The sequence below is a fragment of the Mobula hypostoma genome, chromosome 22 (assembly GCF_963921235.1).
Source record: "Mobula hypostoma chromosome 22, sMobHyp1.1, whole genome shotgun sequence".
Taxonomy (NCBI): Eukaryota; Metazoa; Chordata; class Chondrichthyes; order Myliobatiformes; family Myliobatidae; genus Mobula; species Mobula hypostoma.
Window position 1 is genome coordinate 52267204 of NC_086118.1, and position 25659 is coordinate 52292862.

Consider the following 25659-nt stretch of genomic DNA (forward strand, 5'->3'; position numbering starts at 1 on the left):
TAACTACCCTATCCACCTGTGAGGCAACTTTCAGGGATCTGTGGACATGTACCCCCAGATCCCTCTGCTCCTCCACACTACCAAGTATCCTGCCATTTACTTTGTACTCTGCCTTGGAGTTTGTCCTTCCAAAGTGTACCACCTCACACCTCTCCGGGTTGAACTCCATCTGCCACTTCTGCATCCTATCAATGTCTCTCTGCAATCTTCGACAATCCCCTACACTATCTACAACACCACCACCCTTTGTGCATTTGCAAACTTGCCAACCCACCCTTCTACCCCCACATCCAGGTCGTTAATAAAAATCACGAAAAGTAGAGGTCCCAGAGCCGATCGCTGTGAGACACCACTAGTCACAACTCTCCAACCTGAATGTACTCCCTCCATCACGACCCTCTGCCTTTTGCAGGCAAGCCAATTCTGAATCTGCAGGATTAACAGAATTGTTGAGCCAACAGATTTGACAGGCTGAATGGCAAGCATCAAAGTTCAAACATCAGCTGTTCTCCAAGCACTCGATGGGAACATATTACAACAGAGGCCACAGTAGTGGACTGTGTCCAGCTTGTATCAGATGTCTTGTCTTGTCCAGTCCACGTGGTGGACAAAACTTCTAATGGCCTTCTAGGCACTCTGGCAGGTGTAAACTGAAAATAGTGGCTTAGACCTACTTCACCACCCTACATGCAGCAGAAACCATTACATCCTCATGGACACCACAGCCAGCCACTCCTACTAGAGCCTGTGACAGATTTGTGCCCAGGGCCTCAAGACAAAGCAGGTTGTGCCCAGGAATGCTGAAGGTGGGGATGCAACAAGGCAGCACAGTAGAGTAGCAATTAGCACAACACTATTACAGCACCAGCGACCCAGGTTCTATTCCTGCTGTTGTCCGCAAGGAGTTTGTACATTTTCCCTGTGGCCATGGGTGTAAACAGGTAGTGCGGGCTCATTGGTCAGGAAGGACTCATTACCACTGTACATCTAAATTTTAAAAAATGAAGTAACCAAACAGCTGAGAACAGCTTCAATGACACTTGAGCTTGTCTGTAGGTTACAAACCCCCAATTACAAATGGACAAGCTCCCATATTAAAGTCAAAAGTGATGCACACAACTTTGTCTTTCAGAGAAGCAGAATTCCTTTCTTTCTCGACTCGAGATTGTTCTTCATCAGTCTTATGCATTTGACTCTGTTCATTACAATAATATGGCAATGTTACCATATCAAGTGAGTGTACAATTCCAACTTACAGACTAAATCAACTATTGACGAACTGAAACTGGAACCGTGTGGAGATGGTCTGCAGAGAAAAGTGAAATCTGCAGATTTCAGATTTGGTACAGAATAGTGTGTGGCGTTTGTCTGATCATGTGACACATTTTTCCCATATTTACATTAATCAGAAAAATTGAACTAGAGGGTGAAGTGCAAAATAGGCTCAAAGTAACAAGTGGAATGGAACTGCCAAGGGCTAGCATAAACTCAATGGGCTGAATAATCTTTGCACAAGAAATACATCAGCTACTGCTGATACTTTGGGTGGCAGGGTGGAGATGTGTATCAAGAGGTGCAAAGTGCTCCTTCCCTCCAATAGCCTCCTGATCATGGTTACATGAAACCATGGGAGCAGGTGGTGGATGGTCATATGAGCAGCTGGTGCTTATCACAAGCCCTGGTAATGTGACCACTGACACCAGGCAGACAATCTCTGGAGTATTGATAATAGCTAGCATCATCCACCCTGTAAAGACATTGCCCAGAAGGCAATGTAGAAAAATTAGCCTAGATCTATCATGGTCATGAGACCACAATCGTCCATGTGATATGACACAGCACATAATAATGATGATAACTGTTGCTATTGCAAACTCCAAAATGCAGATTATGACTGAAGCAGATCCAATTGTGTTCACTATACGAGATAGCCAACAGATACCCAACTGATGCAGCTCTATTCAAATCATTTGTGAGCATTTAGTCATTGGCCCCATACTTACCATGGGTAACATTTTACCACTGGCACCATACTTGTCATGGGAATCACAACCCAAGTACCTTTGGCTCAAGGGTGGTGGGGGGGGGGGGCAGGGAGAAAGAGACAGAAAAGACAACCAACCAGCTTGACAAAATGTGAACAGGAGTCTCAGAATGGAAAAGTTTAATCTTTCTTTAATTTCATCCTGGCCACCAAATGTTTGCCTCCATTTAAGCACTTTGGAATGCTTGAAGAATTGCACAACTCATAGATGAAGTCCTCTCCCTATGCTTCATCTACTGCGTGATCCTTTCTGCCCCACCCACCAAAAAAAAAGCTGATCTTGGGTCCAGATTTTAAAACTGAAATAGAAGAGTCCCTGAGTTATAAAACTAGATGCCTCTTCCTTTAAACTTCTGAACAACCCTAAAGCCCTCCCCCCCCTCCAATTTTTCCTCTTCCCCCAGCAGTGGCCTCTAGTTCACTCACCTCTATTTAGGCACTCAGACAAGTGCGAGAAAACCGTCCATCACCAGGTAAAGACGCAATGTTAATACAAACAAGTTAAAAATCTGTACAAAAGTACATTACATGAATCAGTAACAGGAAACAAAAAAGTCCAAAGTATAGATGTGGCTTGAACAATTAAGGATGGTGATCCCTAATAAATTAACAAAATGAAAACTGCACGATGTGCACTGACAATTGGCTGCATATTCCCTGGTTTTATCAACTTAGACTTGATGCCAAATATTTCATGTTTACTGCATTTTGAATTGTACAAAAAGCTGTAGTGTTTTTGGTTGCAATTTTATAATTCATCTTTAACATGATCAGCTTCTTCGTCATCTGATTCTCCATCTGTCTCTTCATCTCCCTCCTCATCCTCTTCCATGTCTTCAAGGTCCTATAGGACAGGAAGTAGGGGTAAGATAGAGGCAGCTTCCAGACAAGTTGTTCACAGTATTACATCAGACTCATCATGCCAACCTCCCCATTTCCAGGAAAGTCCCACAACCCACCAATACTGGCAGTGCTTTGGAATGGGAAAGGCATTTGCAGACGTCACTTGCTAAACTCAGAGCACCAAATGATAGTAGCATTCTCAGCAGCCAAAGCCATCTTACTGAAAATAAAATCTGTTTCCCCACCCACTTTCCAAATGTTAAGGCAACATCCCAAGTTGCAAAGTTCAAGGTTCAATGTAAGCACCTCTTAGCTGGAACAGTGACACTGAACTGCCCACAGTGGATAAAGGCTTAGGGACAGGTTATTAAATTAGATTATGGATATGGGCGGCAGGGTGGAGATACATCTCTACCAAAGTAGGCACAAGGCACTCTTTCCCTCCGTTAGCCTGCAGGTCACCCTTGGGCAAGGTGTAGCACCTGCTCATTCCCCTCCGCCCTATATCAGGGTCACATGAAGCCATCGGAGCAGGTGGTGGATGGTCAAATTAACAGCTGGTACATATCACAAGTCCTGGTTATGTGACCACTGATGCCAGGCAATCCCTGAACATTGATAAAGGACGGGGTCTGGCATCTTGAAGACACTGCCCACAATTCATGTAGACAAAAAATTACTAAGAACAATCATGGTCATGAGACCATGATTGCCCACATCATACGACAGTACATAATGATGAGTCTTTAAATTTTGGCTGTGCATCTCATAAAATAGATTACTATGTGATTCATGTAGCAATCAATCTGGTGCTGATGCATCTAGACTTGTATACCCAAAGATAAATCTGCGAGTCAAAGATTCAAAGCTCTGGTAATAGGTACTGACTTCACAATACTCTACACATCTCCCTTTCCACACTACAATGAAGTAATTGCAATACTGTCTACCGGCAAGTGAATAACTTAACACAGCAGAGAGAACATTTCAAATGTAGAGGGCAGGCAGGGGATTGGGACATTACCCAGCCACTATTCATACTGAAGACAAAAGCACAGCAATACACTCAAAGTGCATAACTGACTGAAGCTCACCACAAATTGCCCCAGAGCAAGCTGTAGTTAGCAGCAACCACATTAATCAACACTCAGTTAATTAGCCACAGCAGCCAGAACCATTTCAGCTCCTGGTTACAGGAAGGATCTCAGAAGGACACAAAAGCTTTAGCGAGTGGAAAAGAGGTTTCCCAGGATGCTGCCCAAATTTGAGAGCATGCCTTGTGAGCAGAAATTGGACAAACTTCAGATGTTTTCTCTGGAACAGAACAGGCTGAGGGGAGACCTGAGAGTAGTTTAACATTAGGGTAGATTTAGTACAAAGCCAGCTTCTCTCAGGGTCAAAATCTCTAACATGCCTTATGGTGAAGGGGACAAGTCCAAGGAGATGCACGAGGCAGAGTTCTGTTTTTAAGTATACACTGGTGGGCTCCTGGAATGCACTGCTAAGGGTGGCGGCAGAGAAATACATGGCGTTTAAAAGGCACACGAATGCAGAGAATGGAGGGATACAGACAAAGTGGGCAGAAAGGATTAGTTTAGCCAGGCATTAAATTACTAGTTCAATTAGTATGGCACATCGTGGGGTGAAGATCCAAAACCTGTGCTTTGGGTATGGCGGAGGCAGCACCTCTAATCCGGACAATGACTGGCCAAGGACTGCACTTCCCACACAGTACCTGGCCAGACTCCAAATCACCTTGCTGTGTTTCAGGCTGTTATCGTGAGAGGACCTTCTCTCCTTCCCCCAAAGCCCCAGGCCAACTAAACCAATCTGACCCCACGGTAGTACTCACCTCCTCTGCAGCACCTCCATCTTTTCCTCCACTTTCTAAGAATTTGATGAATGCTTCAAGTGTTCTCTCACCATTGTAATCTATGACCTGCAAATACAAGTTCACATTTCAGGGAGAAATCAAGCATTTCAATACTCTGGTTACCAGTGACTTCATGTGATGTGGAAAAATCATTAGGAAGATTAAAGATAACTCCTTCAAATTACAGGTCATATTTCTAAATAAACTGAAATGCACATCAGAACATCCATTCCAAAGCAGCATTTACCCCAGAGTTGCAGCTCTATAAACTCAAGTTAGTTCACACTTGCGAGTACGTGTTCAGTTCTGGTCGCCTTATTATAGGACAGTTGTGGAATCATTAGAGAGTTACAGACGAGACTAACCAGGATAAATAACAATCCTGGGAGGAGGGGTGAGGTGTGGGGAGAAAGGAGAATCACTAGGTAATAGGCAAAGCACTGGACAATAGAGTGGTGGGTGCAATGCACAGCCAGAGGTGGTGGCAGAGGCTGGTTCAATAAGTGCATTTGGGACTCTTCGATAGGCACATGGATGAAAGAAAAAGTGAGGTTTATGGGCTATATAGGAGAGGCGGGCTGGATTGATCATAAAGTTTACATAGGTCAGCACAAAATCGTGGGCTGAAGGGCCAGTGTTGTACTATTCCGTCTTAAACATTAGGGCCTATGCACATTAGTCGCCAAAGCACAACAGGTGGAACAAGCTATTGGAAAGGCAAATCACATGTAGAGCCTTTATTGTGAGGTTTGTGAAAGTGACATTGCAATTATACAAAGCCTTCACCTGTAGTACATGTAGAATTTCTGTCCCCCACCACCCAAGATACACACTACATCTTAGCAAAGATCCATTAGACTTGTTACAGGACCAACGTGTTCATCAAAAGCAGAGATAAAGATAAGGGAAGATAGCTGTCCAAACTTACAAGAGATCTAACTAATACTTAGATCTGACAGACTCAATGTTAGATGCTGGCAAGATGTTATTCTCTGGCTGAGAAGTCCAAACTGGTAGAGTAGCCAATCTCAGACTAAGAGGGAGGCTACTTGGAACATGAATGGGAGAATTTGTTCCCAGGAGAGTGGCAAATCTTTTCCATCACCAGGCCAAGTCATCAAGGTCATTGAAAACAGATCATGGACTGACTGCAGGGTGAGAATCAAGGGATATGGAGATAGTGGCAGAAGATGGCACTAAGGGAGATCAAGCAGATTTTGCAGCTGCTGAAAACCTTCAGCAACACATTACCACTCAACTTGAATTCCTCCAGCAGTTTGTGCACGTCTCCAAAGGAGATCAGATTGATGACCATAAGACATTGGAGCAGAATTAAGCCACTCTGTCCAGTCTTCACCATTCCATCACAGCTATTATCCTCTCACCCCATTCTCCTATGTTCACCCCGTAACCGTTGATGCCCTTACTAAGCAAGGACCTATCACCCTCCACTTTAAATATACCCAATGACTTGGCCTCCACAGCTGTCTGACGCAATGAATTTGACAAGTTTGCCAGCCTCTGGTTAAAGACATTCCTCATCTGTTCTACAGGGATGTCCCTCAAGTCCTAGACTCCCTCATTATAGGAAACACCCTCTCCACATCCACTCTCTAGGCCTTTCAATATTTGAAAAGTTTTAATGATATCCCCTTGCATTTTTCCAAGTTCCAGTGATTACAGGCCCAGAGCAACCACTCTTCATACATTAACCTTTTCATTCCTGGAAACATTGTGAACCTCTAGATCCTCACCAATGCCAGTACATCTTTCTTGGAAAAGGAGCCCCAAAACTGCTCGCAACAGCTAAAATGCAGCCTGACCAATGCTTGATAAAGCTCAGCATTATACCCTTGCTTTTGTATTCTAGTCCTCTTGAAATGAATGCTAACCTTGCATTTGCCTTCCTTACACTGACTCAACTTGCAAGTTAACCTTTAGAGACCCCAGCACAAGGACTCCCAAGTCTCTTTGCACCTGTAATTCCTGATTTCTCCTACTTAACAATTAATCTATACCTTTATTCCTTCTATCCCGACACCATATCCATCTGCTACATTGTCCAGTCTCCTATTCTGTCCAAGCCCTTCTGCAGACACTCTGCTTCAACACCATCAGCCCCTCCACCCATCTTCATATTGTCTGCAAACTTGGCTACAAAGTCATTAATTCCGCTTTCCAAATCATTGATGTATAACATGAAAAGACGCAGTCCCAAGACCAGCCCCGGCAGCACACTAGTCAGTGGCAGCCAACTAAAAGCTCCTTTATTCCCACTCTGCCTCTTGCCAGTCAGTCAATCTTCTATCCATATTAGTGGATCATGGGTTGTGGAGTGGTTTCAAAGTCTGATGGTCCATTCAGTTCCCATTTCTAAACCCTTATGTGACAACATTAAGTTGCATCTGATCATACAGTAAATCATAGTCTTACTACTATAACTATTCAAAGTATGTTTAAATATTCATTTACAGCACAGCACTTATCTAAGCCTCTATTTAAAATATTCAGAGTCAGTGGATAAGTTACTGTAATTCATGATTCTAAAAAAAGGAACAGGCCACCTCATTCCAGCAAAGGCAGTCACATCCAGCTTGAACTGAGCTATTTATAGCTGGAATGGTGGCTTAAATAGGCTGGTGGAGAAATAGCTAGGAATCCAAAGTCATCTCGCCTGCCCAGGAGCCAACGGCCATTACATGGTTGCTGAATCACGCTGATCATTGCTTACCTTCTTCTCAGAGCCTGAAGGGAAGAACTTCAGTGTAGGGAAGCTGTGGATCTTCACAGCTTCAATTTCATTCGCTGTTGAGTCCATCTTTGCAATGACTATTTTCTCATCATCCTTGTATTTCTCTCCTAGAGATTCCCAGATCGGAGCAAGCTGTTTGCAGTGACCACACCATGGGGCATCTGGGTAGAAAAAGCAGAAGCTTTATACAATGCATAATCTTAAATTTACAATGGTACAAGTTTTATATAAATTCTAGTGCAATTTCTGTTCAGAACACCAAGGTTTAGGAGCTCCGCTCACCATTCACAATCCTACACTAATCACCAGACATTAAGGTGGCACTCAGGAAACCCACATTGTCAGGGGAAAACAAGTTCTTTACAGACAGCAGCAAAATTGAACCCAGGTTGCAAATGCTGTAATAGTGTGTTATACTAAATGCTACATTTAATGCAAGATTCAAAGCTCAAGAGAAATTACTTAATTTAAAACTCAAATTTTTTTAGACTTACAGAATTCAACAAAAACATCCTTTGTTTCATCGAAGGCAACTTCCTCAAAATTTTTGCCAACAAGGACCTTGACAGGTGCTTTGTTCCAGTCTTCAGGAATGTCTTGGCTCATGAGATGAGGCTAAATATCAAAGGCAAAATTAGCATCTTTAACTTGACATTTCAAAACATTAAATTCAAATTTATGTACAAGCAACAGAATCTCAAAGGTCACAGAACAGATTTGGCCCATCAAGTCTGTCGAGGTAACCTCAATTCCACACCATCTTTTACCAAAGCAAATTCTCTTGGATAGTTACCTAGCACTTTAAACACTAACTGAATCTGCCTCCACTAATACCATCACAGTTGCACAGGATCGGAAAAAGTTGTAGAAACCAACTCAGACAGCTCCGTCGTGGGCACTAGCCTCCCCAGCATAGAGGACATCTTCCAAAGCAGTATCTCAAAGGCTGCTTCCATCACTAAGGATCCCCACCACCAGGTAATACTCATCTCATCACTACCATATAGGAGATACAGGAGCCTAAAATATTGTTTTCTTTTAGGAACAGCTTCTTCCCCTTCACCAGATTAGTAAATGGAAAATAAACCCATGTACACTACCTCTTTTTGCATTACTTAATTCATTTTTAATATACATTTCTTACTGTAATTTGTTTTATTGTATTGCTATGTAGCTGGCTGGTGGCACAGTGACATCAGCGCCCGACTCCAGAGCGAAGGTTCCCGAGTTCGAATCCAGTCGGGCCGCTCCCAGGCACGCTTTCTATCCGTGCCGGGTCGAGTGTCGAGCTCGCAACTCGGCCTCGTAAAAGAAAAAACTGCGCTGCGAGAAGGATGTGGGGGACCACTCACAGAATCTTTCCTCCAAGACAACCACTTGAAAAGTGGTCACCGAGGCTCTGGCAGAGTATGGCACACAAAAAATTGCTATGTACTGCTGCCACAACACAAAAAATTTCACAACATATGCCACTGATATTAAACGCAAACAACAGGAATTCTGCAGATGCTGGAAATTCAAGCAACACACATCAAAGTTGCTCCCGATGTGGCCTTTTATATATTGGTGAGACCCGACGCAGACTGGGAGACCGCTTTGCTGAACATCTATGCTCTGTCTGCCAGAGAAAGCAGGATCTCCCAGTGGCCACACATTTTAATTCCACATCCCATTCCCATTCTGACATGTCTATCCACGGCCTCCTCTACTGTAAAGATGAAGCCACACTCAGGTTGGAGGAACAACACCTTATATTCCGTCTGGGTAGCCTCCAACCTGATGGCATGAACATTGACTTCTCTAACTTCCGCTAGGCCCCACCTCCCCCTCGTACCCCATCTGTTACTCTTTTTTATGCACACATTCTTTCTCTCACTCTCCTTTTTCTCCCTCTGTCCCTCTGAATATACCTCTTGCCCATCCTCTGGGTCAACCCCCCCCCCCCCGTCTTTCTTCCCGGACCTCCTGTCCCATGATCCTCTCGTATCCCCTTCTGCCTATCACCTGTCCAGCTCTTGGCTCCATCCCTCCCCCTCCTGTCTTCTCCTATCATTTTGCATCTCCCCCTCCCCCTCCAGCTTTCAAATCCCTTACTCACTCTTCCTTCAGTTAGTCCTGACGAAGGGTCTCGGCCTGAAACGTCGACTGCACCTCTTCCTATAGATGCTGCCTGGCCTGCTGCGTTCACCAGCAACTTTGATGTGTGTTGCTTGTTCCACTGATATTAAATCTGATTTGAGCTCATTCCACATCTGCTCCTTGACCTTTGACTCAAACCTGCTAACTGTAGATTAACAACTGGTGCACATTTACTGTAACTGGTTTACAGAACTGGTGACCTCAGGGCAGTGGCCTTAGAACTCTTCCTGTAGCTCTAGTCTGTGATCTGAGGTTTTGTATTCATTTTAGGGAACCTGCATCCCATGAACCACAAATACATGTCTAACTGTTGGAACACAAGGTAAACATCACTGTGTACAAAAATCAAGCAAACTTAGTTTAAAATTGCATTTTGCAATCTTAAAACTAATTTTACCCTGGCCTCAAACTGATTTGCTTAATCTAAGCTCAATACTGTGGATGCACACTTCCATCCAGTACAGCCCATCTCAATCTCTGCTTCCTTTGTACTTCTGTCATTTGATATCTGTTCAAAATTATCCCAAGTGCATAATACAGTTGGTACCTTCTGCAAAGGTGTTGTGGCATCAATTCAGATTGGCACAGGACAATTCTACCAGCTCCTCCACTCCTACAATGGGGGTGGGGAGACACCCCAGTCGTGGAGGAAACCATGCCTAGTTACAGATGCAGCTTTAGGATACGCACAATTTTCAATCTATTAGCACCCATCCTGAACTTTTTGCCTTCTCATTTGCACAAATATAGGTTCTCCCCTGATCAAGTCAGTATGCTGGTATTTAAAACTGCTTGGAATCTGTATGTCTCAGAAATGAGGTGCCCAACAACATGTATGTGTAACAGAACCAAGGGCAACATGCAGTTAAATGAGATCGGCCAACCTCTGCAAGTTCTAGTCCATTGAAGGCCTGTCTCTGCCTGTCCTGGGGTTAGAGGAGTGTTTGTGTGGGTGGGAAGGATGGAGGGAAGTAAAGGCTTTTTTTGCCATTTTGCTGTTTGTGTTCTGTGTTGTTCTGACGAGCATGGTAAGCATGCTACGTTGGTACTGGAATATGGCGCATCCTTAAGTTGATGGTTAAAGCAAATCACATTCACTGCATGTTTCGATGTACGTGTAAATAAATGAATCCGTGATCTCACCAAGATACAAGTCCAGCAGGCCAGTTGTTGGTCACCCGAGGACATGCAGCCTCAATTTCTCCAAGCTCTACACCATCAACTTTCCCTTTACACTCGGGCAAACATTTGTCATTGCAGATTCACGCAGACGAAGTTTTTTACAAATGATGAAAGGCCTCACCTTCAGCTTCCCTTCCAAGAACTGGCTGCAGAAGTTTTTGACGTTCTCCACTGTGATGTCTTCTGTCTCTGGCTTGTACTTGGTCATTTCCTCCTCCAGTGTGATGAGGCGAATGGCAGGACATTCCTCTTTCTTCAAGCCAAAGAACTCCAGAACCCTCTGGTTGTCTTCAACTTCGCTGTCAATGTAGATGAACAGAACCTATCAGGAAAGGTGAGGGGAAGAAAGTCAATTGACCGAAGGGACAAACTGCATTTCAGCTCAAGACAGTGATTGTACACCATGCTCTTCCCCATCTAAACCTCCACTAGGATACACCAAACTTCCCACAACCTTCTTTGATCCAAGAACCATACCTTGCCTGTCTAATGTTACTTGATTGGTTTCAGTAAACCATCTATTCTTCCTGAAACATTCATTTCTGCCCAAGTTTGGGGTCTGAATGGTCAATGTTCCCACTGTAGGCCAACTCAAATTTGTACTAAAACCACATGAACATCCACACCTACACCAAATGTCCCTAACTTGGGGTCCATGGCATAAAGGTTGGGAACCCCCCCTCTACACCATGCAAGAATCACTGACTACCAGGACCCGACAAAATTTGCTGACATTCAATACAGCCCAAAACTATGTGCAAACCCAGATATGAAAAGGCATCTCGTTCTTAAGCTGGCACACTCTAAAGAATAACCATTGTAGATTTATCCGGCCAACATAAACCGAAATCATAATATGACTAACTTCAAATACCTGATTCATTTAACAAGGGAATACAAATCTAACACAAAACCCAGTTTCTATAACTATAGGATTTGACAGTCAAATTGAAAATTTCCATAATGCTCCGTACAACTAAGATTTCCACTTGTTCACCAAAACTTGTGTCTCAAAATGGTAGGAATACAATTTGTACCCAGGCACTTGTACCCAGATGCACTAACATTTAGAACAGGCTCTCAGAACCAGAGTGAACAACAACTTCATGCCGACTCCAGATAAGTAAACACAATAAATCTGACTGGAGTACATGTTCCAAATGTGAAGCCATGCGTTGAAAGCTTCCTTTAAGGCTGGCATCTTAAGGCACTGGTAGATTTTCTCCCAGTTGGACAAAGATCACTGGCATACTTACATTCCCCTTGAAGTTTCCTGCTGCACTCTTGAAGTTGCTCAGTTTGTCCTCAAAGGTGGGCGAGCTCTTGGGGACGAACAGCAGCATGTGGGTTTTGATATCACCACCAAAGATCTTTGGGGCAGACTGCAAAAGAACCCAGAGCAGTCTATAGTCAGTATTGAAAAATTTTCCCACAGGAACATGTCAACCACCACTCATACTTCAGTTCCCCTGTGAACCAGCAGATTCTGGATATACCCAATTCAACCTCATTTAATTAGGTATCTATTAATAAATTGATCTTAGAATAGGTTAAACAGTCGACACGACATTGAGACCTGTACTGTGTCATACTATCTTACACACTCACGTGCTCCAAAGACCAGCTCCTGCAAGGCCAATATACAGAAAGAACTGATCCACTGGCCACAGGAAACCCTCCACTACCTGTTTTCCCACACAAATTTCAAGTGTTCCAAAGACAACCAATCTGAGCTTTCAAATACTCAACATTCAGGGTGCCCAGAAGCAACAATTTTAACAGTGCGGTATGAGTCCGCATTTCTAAACAGGCAACCACTTAACCCTGAGCTCGAGACATTGAGGAAGGCACATATTCCAAATATTTCAGTCTTTCAAAGGAAAAATAAAACCAAATGTTCATGGGATGTGGATCTCACTGGCAATGACAGTAATTACTGCCCATCTAATAGTCCCAAGTTCCAGACTTGCACTCTACACTAGGTAAATGGAAGATCTCCTTCTGTCAATGACATTTGCAAACCAGGTTATTCAGCATAAGGCAGGCCCTTCAGCCAACTTTGTCATGCCAACCAAGCTGCCTACTGAGCTGGTCCCATTTACCTGCATTTAGTCCACATTCCTCTAAATCTGGGGTCCATGGGCTCCTTGCTTGATGGTATCGGTCCATGACATAGAAGAAATTGGGAACACCTGCCCAAATATCTTGTACATTGTACCCATCCCTTTCTATTCAGAGCCATCACACAAACCAGTGTCTAATAGATATTGCTTTTAGGCCAACTATAAACACAAGACTACATGTACATTTGGACTGAAAATGCTGACAGTGGTGAGCACAACTAGAGTTCCTTGAAAGTGGCAACAGGTAGACAGGGTGGTGAAGATGTTTAGCACACTTCAGTCATGATGTTGAATACTTATGTTGTGGCCATGTTAATCCATGCCAGTGAATCAGTGGTACAAAGTTCTAACTTAGCCAGGTCATCACTGCACCCCTGCCTTTAACATACCAAAAGGCCCAATGGCTAGAATCAGTCTTCACACAACCGTGCCCTTATAACCACAAACTTATATTGGATAAAAAGCAGCATCTATCAAGACACCGGAATGTGTGGCATCACTTGTGAGCTGCACCAGCACATCCATTGGTTATGCAAACACGCATCTCACTGTGTTTTGAAGTAAATGTGATAAATAAACAACATCTTCATTCCGTCTTTAATGGCTCAGCTCAGTGTCAGGATTATGGTTTGAGAAAAGTTCAGTCCATCTGCCTACCTGCTCAGTGAACTCAATAACCAGAGGCAGCTGGTTGCTTTTGATAAATTCCACCAGACCATCTTTAGTAACCTCTCCATTGTAGACATTACGGCCTTCATCGAACTGAAAGAGAAATAAAACAATTTAAATAACACCCACCTAAACATCTGGCAATGTACTCAAAGAGCAGTCGTTTTCCTCAGTGATGGGGTTTCAGCTGTAAAACTACACTGGAGATCAGTCACCTCCTTGCAATAGAGATCTGAGAGAGGTTAAACACAGCAGCTTCCAAAGACTGAATATGCCCCACTGAATAAACAGGCAAAAGCAAAAAGCACAGTTCAAAATATCAGTGTAATAATCTCTAACTTTATGCAGTGGAAGCTGAGTTCTCAAACTGAATGAGAAGCTTTAGAATAATTTACAGGGCTCGAAGAAAACCATCACTGTAGCGTAGCAGTTAACTCGACACTAGTACAGCTTGGGGTGCAGCTTGGAGTTCAATCCTGGAGGGTCTATAGGGAGCTTGTACATTGTCCCTGCAACTCCACGAGTTTCCTCCAGGTGCTCTGGTTTCCGTCCATAGTCCAAAAAATGTGCAGGTTAGGAGGTTGACTGGTCATTGTAAATTGTCCTGTGATTAGACTAGGGTTAAATAGGTGGGTTGCTGGGTGGCGCAGCTCATTAGGCTGGAAGGGCCTGTTCAATACTCTAAATTAAACAAACAAGACCAATTCATAGTGATTTACAAGGAACAGGCATGGACTTAAAGGCAAACTGCCATACCAACTCCACCTTACTTTCTGCAAATACTAGCACCAATTCCAGTGTGGATATTAGGTCAAGAGAACTGAAAATCTCAAGATTAAGAATGGAGTTTGCATTACCAAAATTCCTACTGGCTTTAAAAAGCCAAATTTTAATCTGGAGGCTGAAATTCTACCTGCAGTTGGTACAACATTTGTTGCTTTCTTCCCCCTCCTCTGCATCCCACACCCATTACACACACCAACTTTAAACCTGCCCACAAAGTACGGCACGTGAATATGCAGTCACTGGTAACTAAGATACAAGTTCTCCCAGTCACCAGTGATCAAGGTTATCACTACCCAGGAGTATATGGAGGCACTGAAACTGTTCATAACAGGGGAAACCAGATACCAATTCCTCTCATCTCTGCACGATGGCCTCCTAGTTCAAAGGAAATAGGGATTCACAAGTGATTTCACACAAAAGCCAACAACCAAAGTTCTTGCAGGCAAGGTCAGAACTCTGACAAATACAAGTTGGTTATTAATAAATCCTACAGGGAATTATAGAGAAACAACGTGGAGATTACTAGAAGTAGGTACGGTCAACATCAGAGCTAAATAAACACAAGAGGATGTGTCCACAGGATCATATTAAGGACAGGAGACAGGTGGAGCATACAAATCAGCATGACCGTGGGGAGAGAAGACTATTAACCATCTTTATTACAATACAACCCGCAGCTGTTGACAATTAGAGCTACTAAGCCTCTCATGGGATCACTTCAGGAATCTTTCCAAATTACTTCTACTTGGGGTAGGTGTAGTGAGAAGTTGTGGGGGAATGAGGGAGAGGACCCCTGACCCAAATAAGTGCTAACACTTCTGCAGGCTTCTCACACATCCTGCTTCAGGACAAGAGCGAGCAATTACAGATCATACCATACACTTCAGCATTGACAAAAGGCTTGAACCCTGAACCAGATACAAATGTGCAGAACATTCACGATGGCTACTAGTAGCCCAAGTTTAAACTGAAGGGATTTCTGCAAAAACAAAGTGATGTACATTTTCTCAGGCTTGTATATTATGCCATGAAGGAAGTAACCTCCTCATTCAATATACACTCAATAGCCACTATGAGGCAACTCCCATACCCAGTGTCCACTGGGCGCAGGTACTACAGCCCATCCACTTCAATGTTTGACATGTTGTGCATTCAGAGATGCTCTTCCACACACCAGTGTTGTAATGCATGGTTATTCGGGTTACCGTCACCTCAATGTCAGTTTGAACCAGTCTCGCCATTTTGCTCTGACCTCTCACTAACAAGGCAATTTCACCCACAGACTGCAGCTCACTGGGTATATTTTGTTATTCACACTGTTCTCTTAACTTTAGAGACTGTTGCACATGAAAATACTAGGAGCAGCAGTTTGAGATACTCAAACCATCCAGCCTGACACCAAAGTCAGATTCCCGCCCCCCCCCCCCCCAATTCTGATCTTTGGTCTGAACAACTAAACCCCTTGACCACATCTGTATGCTTTTATGGACTGAAATGCCACATGACTGGCTGATCAGCTATCTGCATTAACGAGCAGTTGTACCTAATAAAGTGGCTGTGGTCTAATCACTCATGGAACCTAAACACTATACCCATTAAAAACTAACAGCATTCTAACTACAGAACTCAAGTAGGTTCAGGCTCCCCAGTTAAGCAGATCAACACATCCCTGCAGGACATCAAGCCACAATAAAGGTGAAAATCCATAAGGAGGCACACAATTATTCTCCACTAGATTTAGCACCAGTGATTGAGACAGCACAAGCTCCACTCGAGCTCTAAAAATAAACACTCAGCATTGGCCCTTCACATGTCCTGCAATTAGCATGTGTAAAGCACTCCAGCTATTTTTCCCAGGAATGGCTCAAGGACAAAACCCAGTGCTGGATTGGCAAACAAACCCCGGTGAACCACAGGTAGCACAACCACAGTGGTGTAGGTACACTGTTTCAAAAGGATTACATCATGCCTCAAGTTGAAGTTTTCACTGCAGTTTTGTAAATGGCCTAATAAAACACGGCACAATGACGAATCCCAAAATTATGGCTGTGCACTCCATTACATCAGATTGCACTGTGGGGTTCATAGCAATCAAACTGGTTCTGAAGGTTCTAGATTTTTTATACCTAGAGATAAATCAGAGAGTCAAACAGATTCAAAGCTCTGGGAATAGGTACTGACTTCACAATACACATTTCTTCCTTTCCACGCTATTGCAATACTGCCAACTGGCAAGTGATTAACATGATTATGACAGAAAGTTCTAAAACAGAGGGCAGGCAGGGGATTGGGACTACATTACCCAGCCACTGTTTGTATTGAAGACGAACACAGCAATACACTCTGGAAGCTCACCACTAATTGCCCTGAAGCAAGTTGCAATTAGCAGCAACTGTATTAGTCGATGCTCAATTTGCCACACCAGCCAGAACCATTTCAGCTCCCACGGAAAAGATCTCATCAGGAGACAACAAAAAGGCAGATGCCACAGGTTAAACGTGGCCAGCCCCAACTATTAAATTTACAAGTAACCTAACGTTGATATTGAATTGAGGAACTCTTTTAAATAAGCAAAACTCAGAAAGAGACATATAATTTTTTTAAATTTCCTCCACCCAACCAATTTAAATTAATGCCTTTATCTTAAAACTGAGCCTACTATAGCAGCACCACCACAGTTGATGTTTCCATTATTACTTGTTCCATACTTACTCATTTTTTTAAACTCGAGGTCACTTTCCCCATCAAGTCTATGTTAACGCAAAGCATAGAACCCACCCTCAATCCAATACTATATTCCCTCATGCTCATCAATTTGCTTCACCAGCTACCTCTGAGATCAGATAGGTTTCAGGAGCACTGTATGCAGGGCCCTTGGCATTCTCAGCGATCACTCCCATACATCCCAGAATCTCTTTCGACCCCCTACTGTAGGATTAGGATACAGACTGTTAGGATGGGAACAGCTTTCTCCCCCAGGGCCATAAGACTACTGAACTCCCTGTCACCACCCAGGTCTCATCATGCATGAAGCACCATTAGTGCTATACTGTTTACTTTTTAAACTTGTTGCAAGTTAACTTTACTGTTTGTTAATTTATTTACGGTAATAATATTGTGTTGTGTGTGTGTGTGTGTGTTATATACACTGCATTGTGCACCTCGGTCCAGAGGAATGTTGCTTTGCTTGGTAGCACATGTACAACTGAATGACAACAAGCCTGAACCTAGAGGACACTCTGCAGCAGTTAATCAATAGGTAAGTGGAACATGGGAGGAAACCAAAGTACTTTGGAGGGAGTGACAAGCTCCATGGAGCACCATCAGGGGTTAAACCCAGGATGCTGGTAGTGTCCTGCAGCAGCATTAATGCTGTGATACCGTGCCACAAAAATATTTCAACAGCACAGAAGGGATCCGAATACACACAAGGACACTCAGGATTAGAAGATTAACCTCAGCAGAATGCATAGTACCATGGGTTTCTGTACTGAGGATCTTGCATGCTTCCCCCTACAATCACAGGGCCACCTAGAACAGTGACGTGTTCATGCAGTAGGAGTAAATGAGACCTATATGCACAGAACCATGTACCATTGCATTTTTGGAGAAAATTTCAGAAATTTGTATCACTGATAGTTAAATATTATCTACTATCCAATCATGATGACATCACTGTGAAATGCATAAAGTTTGAAAGGGCCATGACATTCAGAACTTCGAACAAGTGATGGGTTTAAAAGCTGAGCAGTTTAAAAAGTGCACTAGCATGCAAATATGACGTTTCTAAAGACTCTTTTACTTTGCTCCAATCAAAAACACGGGAAGGGGTGGGATACCAGCAATGGAAACCTTGTTTGTCATTTCCTCACTGCCATCAGTCAGCTCAGTGTTTAGTTACTGCCATCTGCTGGTCACTGCTTCCAACCAAATCCCACATTCGTAACTGCACATTGTATTCAGCATCTTCGCTGGGAGGGATCGGACGGGCTTATGACCAAGTTATCTTGGCTTCTAGGTCACATTCCAAACATTAGTTCATTTCAAAGAATGAACCAAAAGTTCTGAATTATTCATACTTCAAGTGTGTTTAGTCCTAATCCAGTGATCAGGCCAGTAAATGTAAATATGCTACATCAAGAAATTAAGAGTAAGCATGGACTTCTATAATCACCCTTTCACCCACTGCACTGTCAGTAAAGGCATGGACTTCAAAATTAGTGAAAACACTTGGGAAGGATATTTGCTTCCAATGCTGATTTGAGGAATGCACCTCAACCTGCTTCAACCTATTCCAGTAAAAGTTAGAGAAGGGAGGTCACATTACCTCCTGTCATGTAATTGTCTCATTCCTGACATATACCTTTGCTCCAAATCCTTCTATAATGGACTACCAGCATATCTGTGAAGTGTTTGGCGTAATTCTCACTATTGCTAAATCCCATATTCTGATAAAGGAATCTCAAAGTACAGTAATACCAATTCTGCTTCAATGGCCAGTTACCAAGCCGTAAGAAATTGCCACCAGTTCATAGATTTAGAATTCAAAAACATCAGCTTAGAAGTGTATTTGGACCGATGGGGCACAGTGACATTTTGGCATAAAAATTCCCACTAAAGAATCCCTAATATGCATTTTCAGCTGAATAGTTTGGTTTGGCAAACCTGAATACTACTGATTGTCTTAAGCTGCAAAATGCCATTCCATCCCCCCCCCCCTTACCGCCAACTAGTGGCAATCAGGTCAGAGTGAACTGGGCGGTGCAGTAACGTTATTACAGCACTAGCGACCACCGGTTCAATTCCCACCACTGTCTCTAAGGAGTTTGCATGTTCCCCCATGACCTTGGTTTCCTCCCACATGCCAAAGTTGTATGGTTAGGGTTAGTGAGTTGTGGGCATGCTATGTTGCCACCGGACACATAGCAACACTTGTTGACAGCCTCAAGCACATCCTTGGACTGTGCTGGTCATTGACACAAAGAATGCATTTCACTGACCATTTTAATGTTTTGGTGTATGTGTGACAAGGTAATTTTAATGTTCTTAAATCTGTTGGAGGCAGTTAAGAGTGATTAGCTGATTAGTCAATAGATTAACTGGTCACATGGGTGTAATTGGTAATGCAGACTCATTGGGCCAGAAGGGCCAGTTACCATGCTGCATCTCTAAAATAAAAATAAACTGGGTTCAAAATATTCAGGATTCAAAGCTGCCAACAGAAACCAACTTGGATACAAGCCAAGTCAAAACTAAAGCTACAGCCCCACCCCATTTGATCAAATGCCTTTTACCTTCTTGAAAAGGATAACTCCATCGTCCTTCATATCATACTTGGTAAAGATGTCAGCACTGGAAGTGATTCCAAGCGGCACCTCGTCAATGGCCTCTGCAGCCTGAAGAAATGTTTTGGCATCATTCCCTTCCAAATCCTGCAAAAAGAGATGGCTTTGTCAGACAATTACACCCTACACAAATCATACAACTGGTACAGAATAAGTTTGTTCCAATTAAAGTGAGAAGGGAATGGTTTCACATTCTACAGCAGTAGCCAGGAGTCACATTAAACAGACTGCGCTTTTAACAGGTTTGAGTAAAATCAGTCTGCCAATGCAAACTTCAATTAGCACTGCCACCATCTAGCTGAGAACAATTACACACCCACACGGTTACAGCTGTTCACACAATAGTCAGAGCCGAAAGCAAATTGCAAGCATGAATACAACAGCAATCTCAGAAAAATAACAGAAGTCGTTTCTGCAACAGACAGAAATTTACTCCAGAATCAGGTTTATTTTCACTGACACATGATTAATTTGTTTTGCAGCAGTAGTACAGTACAAGACAACTAGTGGCAGGGGAGAGAGAAGTGCAGCAGACTAGAATCTGTACCGGGCTGGGGCTAGCACCTCCCAGTGCTGCTCTCCAGTGTTCGTTCAGTAGACAACTGGATTGTATTTGTCTACAGGAACTGCTACGTACTTGTTCTTGCAGAAATGCGGCTTCAGGACAACATCCCATTCACCAATCTTCAGGCCATTTCACTCAGAGACTTGGACTGTTTTTGTAACCTTTATTTCTATTATCTTAATTATGTGCTATGTGTTGAGCTGTATGTAGTTGTCGGCATTGTTTTGCACCTTGGCCCCGGAAGAACATTTTCATTTGGCCTTATACATGTGCCTGGTTGAATGACAATTAACTATAGGTATGGTCAAATGTGTAGCAGGCATTCAGAAGTCTCACAGCTTGGGCAAGAAGCCATTAGCCACCCTAACAGCCCTTGTTTTTATATTGTTGTACCTTCTGCCTGACAGCTGGAGATACCACAGTCCAAAGTGATTCTGGGACAGATGGGAGGAGTTCTTGACAAGGGGAATGTTCAGTGAATGCAGCACTTTTTATACATGTTCTAGATGGGACATGTGTGTTGGACTAAATCTGATGTCAGAAAAGCCCTCCTGTACTGTTGAGTTTGGACCTTCAGTCTCCTATACTTTCTTCTTCATGATGGTGATATAGAGGATGTTCCAGATGGTGAGCATCCTTAATGATGGATGCCGTATTCTTGAAGCAGCTCTTCTTGAAGATGTCAATAGTGGGGGAAAGCTGTGCACCTGACAACTGGCCAAGTCTATAATCTTATTATCGTGTGCACTGATTGTGGCCAGGTTATGACACTAGTCAAAAGGCTCTATACCATAGATCTGCAAGTCTTTGGTGGCATACCAAAACTCAAACTCTTAAGCAGAGCCAACTTGTGTGCCCTCACCATGATTGCATCAACACCTTGGGCCTCAAAATAGATCCAATGAGACGTTGACACCCAGGATACATTAATGCAGAAACCCAGAGCACCAAGCCAATTTCTAATTTGCTGACAAGCAGAAGCCAACATATTCTAACCAGGTCAGTTATGTACAGATAAACAAGTCCTTCAGCCCACTCAGTCCACAGGCTAATGTAGGAGATGCTACTTCCACCACACACAATCCCGAGAGGAAGAATGAACTCCGGAGGTCATCAGAAAACAAAGGGAGAACATGGTCATGAGGACTGCATTGTGGACTAATTTTTTTTGGGAAGTTTACGATAAAAGAGCCAAGGGATCCAATTTAATCAGTCAGACTCCATTGGGCCTGCCTCACTGGACTCTTTGCTAGAGAAAATCTGATCTCAAACCACAAGCCCACAGTAGCTCGACACTATTACAGGTCAGGGCATTCAGAATTCAATTCTGGCACCATCTGTAAGGAGTTTGTACGTTCTCCCTGTGAATGCATGGGTTTCCTCCGGGTGCTCCGGTTTCCTTCTGCAGTCCAAAGGCATTACGATTATGGTCAAATTATTCTGTAACTAGACCAGTGTTAAATAGGTGGGTTGCTGGGCAGTGTAACTCATTGGGCTGAAAGACTCCATTCCGTGCTGTTTCTCCAAATAAACCTGTGAAGATCCAATAATTACCAACTTTCCTACCAAGGACAACAATTGCCCACCTACATTTCAAACCCAGCAGCACAGCAAGCTTTGGGATTAATGCGTGTGTCCTCAATCAGAATCCGTATCACACTCATTACCTGTAGGAATGATGCCTAGTTCCCATCATGCACAGAAATCAAGCAGCCAACTGGGACATCGTTTTTTTTTAAAAAAGGAAGACTCAGATCAGTTTGCTGAACATTCTAATTGGAAGCCAATTGCAAACTATTCCAAAGGGAATTTTGGCAAAGTGGTAAAAATATCAAAAAACCATTCCCGCTTGTCACGAATGATGTTCAAACCTTTATCAAAAGGTGAAAGTGCAGAAGATTTTAGGATGTTGGCAGACTACAGGGCCCGAGTCACAAGGAGAATTTAGCCAGGCTAGGGACTTCATTCCTTGAAACATAGGAGAAAGAGGGACAACCTTATAGAAATGTTTAAGTTATGATAGGCTTAGGGTGGACGGTAACAGTCTTCACCCTCCTTCCCACCCCCAGGATAGAGTCGATTTAGGGCAAGCAAAAAGATTTAAGAGCAACAAGTGGTAACATTTTCCACTCAGGTGGTGAGTGCAGAATGAGCTGCCAGAAGTAGCTGAGCCAGGTACAATAGCACCATTTAAGAAAAACATGACCAGGTACAGAGGGGTGGGTTTTAGAGGAATATGGGCCAAATGCAGGAAATTGGGCACTGTGGTCAGCATAGACTTGATGGGCTGAAGGACCTGTAGCTGTGCTATACTGGTCTATGGCTCATTGTATTCTACCTCTAAGGCTTCAAATGGCAAGATTAGAAACATTGACAAAATGGAAACAATACCAGTCCAATTCTACACAATTCTCGATGGTAAATAGCAGTTCACCCTGCTGAGTTCAGTATACCCAGCAGTCCATTCGCCCCACAGACAGTATTCAGCCCCAAATAAAAAACAGCAAAGTACAAAATGTAATTTGCAGTTTCTAAAGAAACTACTCAACACGGCAGGTTAACATACACCGACCGGGTCTGCTGTACAGTACAGACAGGTAGCTAGTAACAGTATAGCTCCCTTACCCGGATTATTTAGTGCTCCTGTGGCAGAGCTGCATTAGCTTGTCCATGTTTCACACATCTTGAAGCAATAATTAGTACCTTGAAAAACCCTATGACAACCACGTCAGAGGAGTCCACCAGCTTGTCAGCAGCATCTGCCTCAGTGATGGTGTCAGCTGCAGGTCCAGTGCGTTTCTTCAGCCAGTTCACAATATCTTCATGCTGTCTTCCAGCTGAGAGGGAAATGTTCAGTTAGAACATAGATCAAGATGTTTTTGGATATTGAGAATCAAGGGAAGCAGGGATACTGCAGGAAAATACTAAGGAATGAGTGATATTAATGAATGGGAGAGCATACTCAATAGGCAAGATTAACTATTCTGGTTTCTATTTACTGCTCTCAATTTTTGCTTTAAAACAGGTTGTGGTTTCCTTGCTAACCAAGTGACTGAATCCAATATTATGTTCAACATGGGACAAGCCAGGATAGTACTAGACTATAGGCAGAATGGTAGCGTAGAACCTTTTACAGAGTGCTGGTGATCAATTCAATTCTTGCCACTGTCTAAAGAATCTACACACACTTCCCATATCCACATGGGTTTATTTTCCCAGCTACTCTCGTTTTCCCCCACATTCTATAAACACACTAGGGTTAATAAATTACAAGCATGGCGACACTCATGTGCCGCCCCCAGCACAGCCTCGGACTGCTGGTCGGTGACAGAAATGTCGCATTTTGATGCATGTTTTAATGTACTTGACAAATAAAGCTAACATCCAATAAGAATAGCACAGTGAAGCCAAGGTTGTTACAATTATCACCAATTCTACACTGTTCTCTATTATTCCTCTTCACCTGGATCAATCAGTTGCCGGCTCTTCTTCAACCCTTCCCCATCACTTCTATACACTGTCTACCTCCCCACCATCTCCAGTCCACATGAAGGGTTTCCACCCAAAACATCAACTATTTTCCTTCCACAGTGCTGCCCAAAGCAGTTTGGTGTTTGGGGCTGAAACTAGAGCAGTCTGTGTATTACAGCACCGATTGAAGTGAAAAGATGCCAGAATCTATTGTAATATTTCTGAGACATGAAATACCTCTGATCTTCCACTGCTGCTTATTAAAATCTGCTATGAAATGGTGATTAACAAGAATATGCCTATCGGGGTAGACTAAAGGGAGGCTGCTACAGAGCACAAGCACCATCTTGTTAGCACTGCAAATTCTACTTCAGCGTAAATTGTCTACAAACACCAGACTTTTAATCATTGTGGCTGGGATGCTGGTGAAAAAGTGCGAACTGTTAACTTCCAAATTCAATCTCAAATTATAACCACAGCAGCAAAATTCATGACTCCCCAGAAAGTCACCTCTGCTCTCATCATTGAATGGTGTATCTGTCACAGAAATATGTCGTGACATCTTCTGTTAAAACCACCAGCCTCATACCTCTGCCAATAGCAGTCTATTCCCAGACAGTAATCATTAAATAGAACAATTCCCCTGAGCTAGATTCCTGAAGGCACAGCAACAGGCTCTGTGGCTCCTAACCAGATCATTAACTGTTTAACACCAAAGTAAAAGGTTGGCTTAAAAATAGCTCACCTATAAATTGGGGTTTAAGGTTCATCTAGCTGCTGCTTTGAGGGGGGAACTTGGATTTCAGGAACTAATTGGGAAAAGGCTGAGCTTTCGATGGCCAAGCAGAGCGATGGCAATCCAAGTCACAGTGCACACACTGCTACCAGCATTGAACTGGTGAGACGAGTCACAGGAAGGCAACACACCCCCCACTCAAAACCAGGCTGTATACCCTCTGGGGCTCAGCAAACAGCTGGGGATTGGCCAGGAACAGCAGTGCCAGTTAAGATGTGCTGAACGTTGCGGGTATGCTATGTCGGCACTGGAATGCGTGGTGACAATTGCAGGATGCCCCAGACATCGCAGTACAAAACAGACACATACCCCAAATGAAAGTACACAGTAAATGCATAGTGCAAGGATTTGGTCTGACTTTGGGGATGAAGTTTTCAATAGAACAGCCACACAAAGACAATGATACTCAAATCTTGCCCTCTCAACAGCAGCTTGCAGAGTGAAAAGCAGCTCCAATGTGATCAGAGGATTAATGAAGAGGCAAGTGACAGAGCAACTCAGTCAGAAATAGCTCAGTGAATTATCCAGCATGGGTCAAGGTGCAACTAATAGTTGGATTTTGTGGTAATTAGGAGTCAGAGAGCAACTTATTGTGTCAAAGGGGCAAGCTCTAATTTACTCCTGGTAATGAACAAAACCACACATTTCCAGGTCAAAACATCATGTAATTTGAAGGGCAACTTGCAGGTGTTACTCACACAAGCTGTGGCCCACATCCTTGGAGATCAGGATTTGGGAAGTCAATTCTGCCAGTATGAGAATTACAGAAGGTACAAAGCATCTGGGGAAGGCAAATCAGGCAATCTGCTATACACTCTATAATCGGATAGCAGCTACTGTGACAGCAATCACCAATCGTGATTTAGTCACTGTCATTCTCCGTGACTGTGTAGGTTTATCCAGGTGCTCCTGTTTCCTCCCACATTCCAAAGATGTACGATTAGGGTTAGTGAGTCACGGCGTCAGGAGCACGGTGACACTTGTGGTCTGCCCCAGCACAACCTCACACCACATTGGTTGACGACAAATACACATTTCACTGAATATTTCATGAATGTGTGACTAATAAAA

The 25659-nt window shown here is 43.3% G+C and overlaps 1 protein-coding gene across 1 annotated transcript in view; it reads right to left on the reverse strand.

Moving 5' to 3' along the window:
* Positions 1–2163: 2163 nt before the first annotated feature.
* p4hb (prolyl 4-hydroxylase, beta polypeptide) overlaps positions 2164–25659 on the reverse strand; it is a 36410-nt gene continuing 12914 nt past the window's right edge. Inside the window, exons 3-11 of the mRNA XM_063030591.1 lie at positions 23025–23158; positions 19706–19843; positions 13614–13718; positions 12090–12215; positions 10955–11155; positions 8007–8127; positions 7492–7673; positions 4740–4826; positions 2164–2888 (exon numbers count right to left, since the gene is read on the reverse strand). Coding sequence (XP_062886661.1) covers positions 2793–2888; positions 4740–4826; positions 7492–7673; positions 8007–8127; positions 10955–11155; positions 12090–12215; positions 13614–13718; positions 19706–19843; positions 23025–23158 — 1190 coding nt within the window. The 3' untranslated portion in view covers positions 2164–2792. The remainder of the gene's footprint in view (positions 2889–4739; positions 4827–7491; positions 7674–8006; positions 8128–10954; positions 11156–12089; positions 12216–13613; positions 13719–19705; positions 19844–23024; positions 23159–25659) is intronic.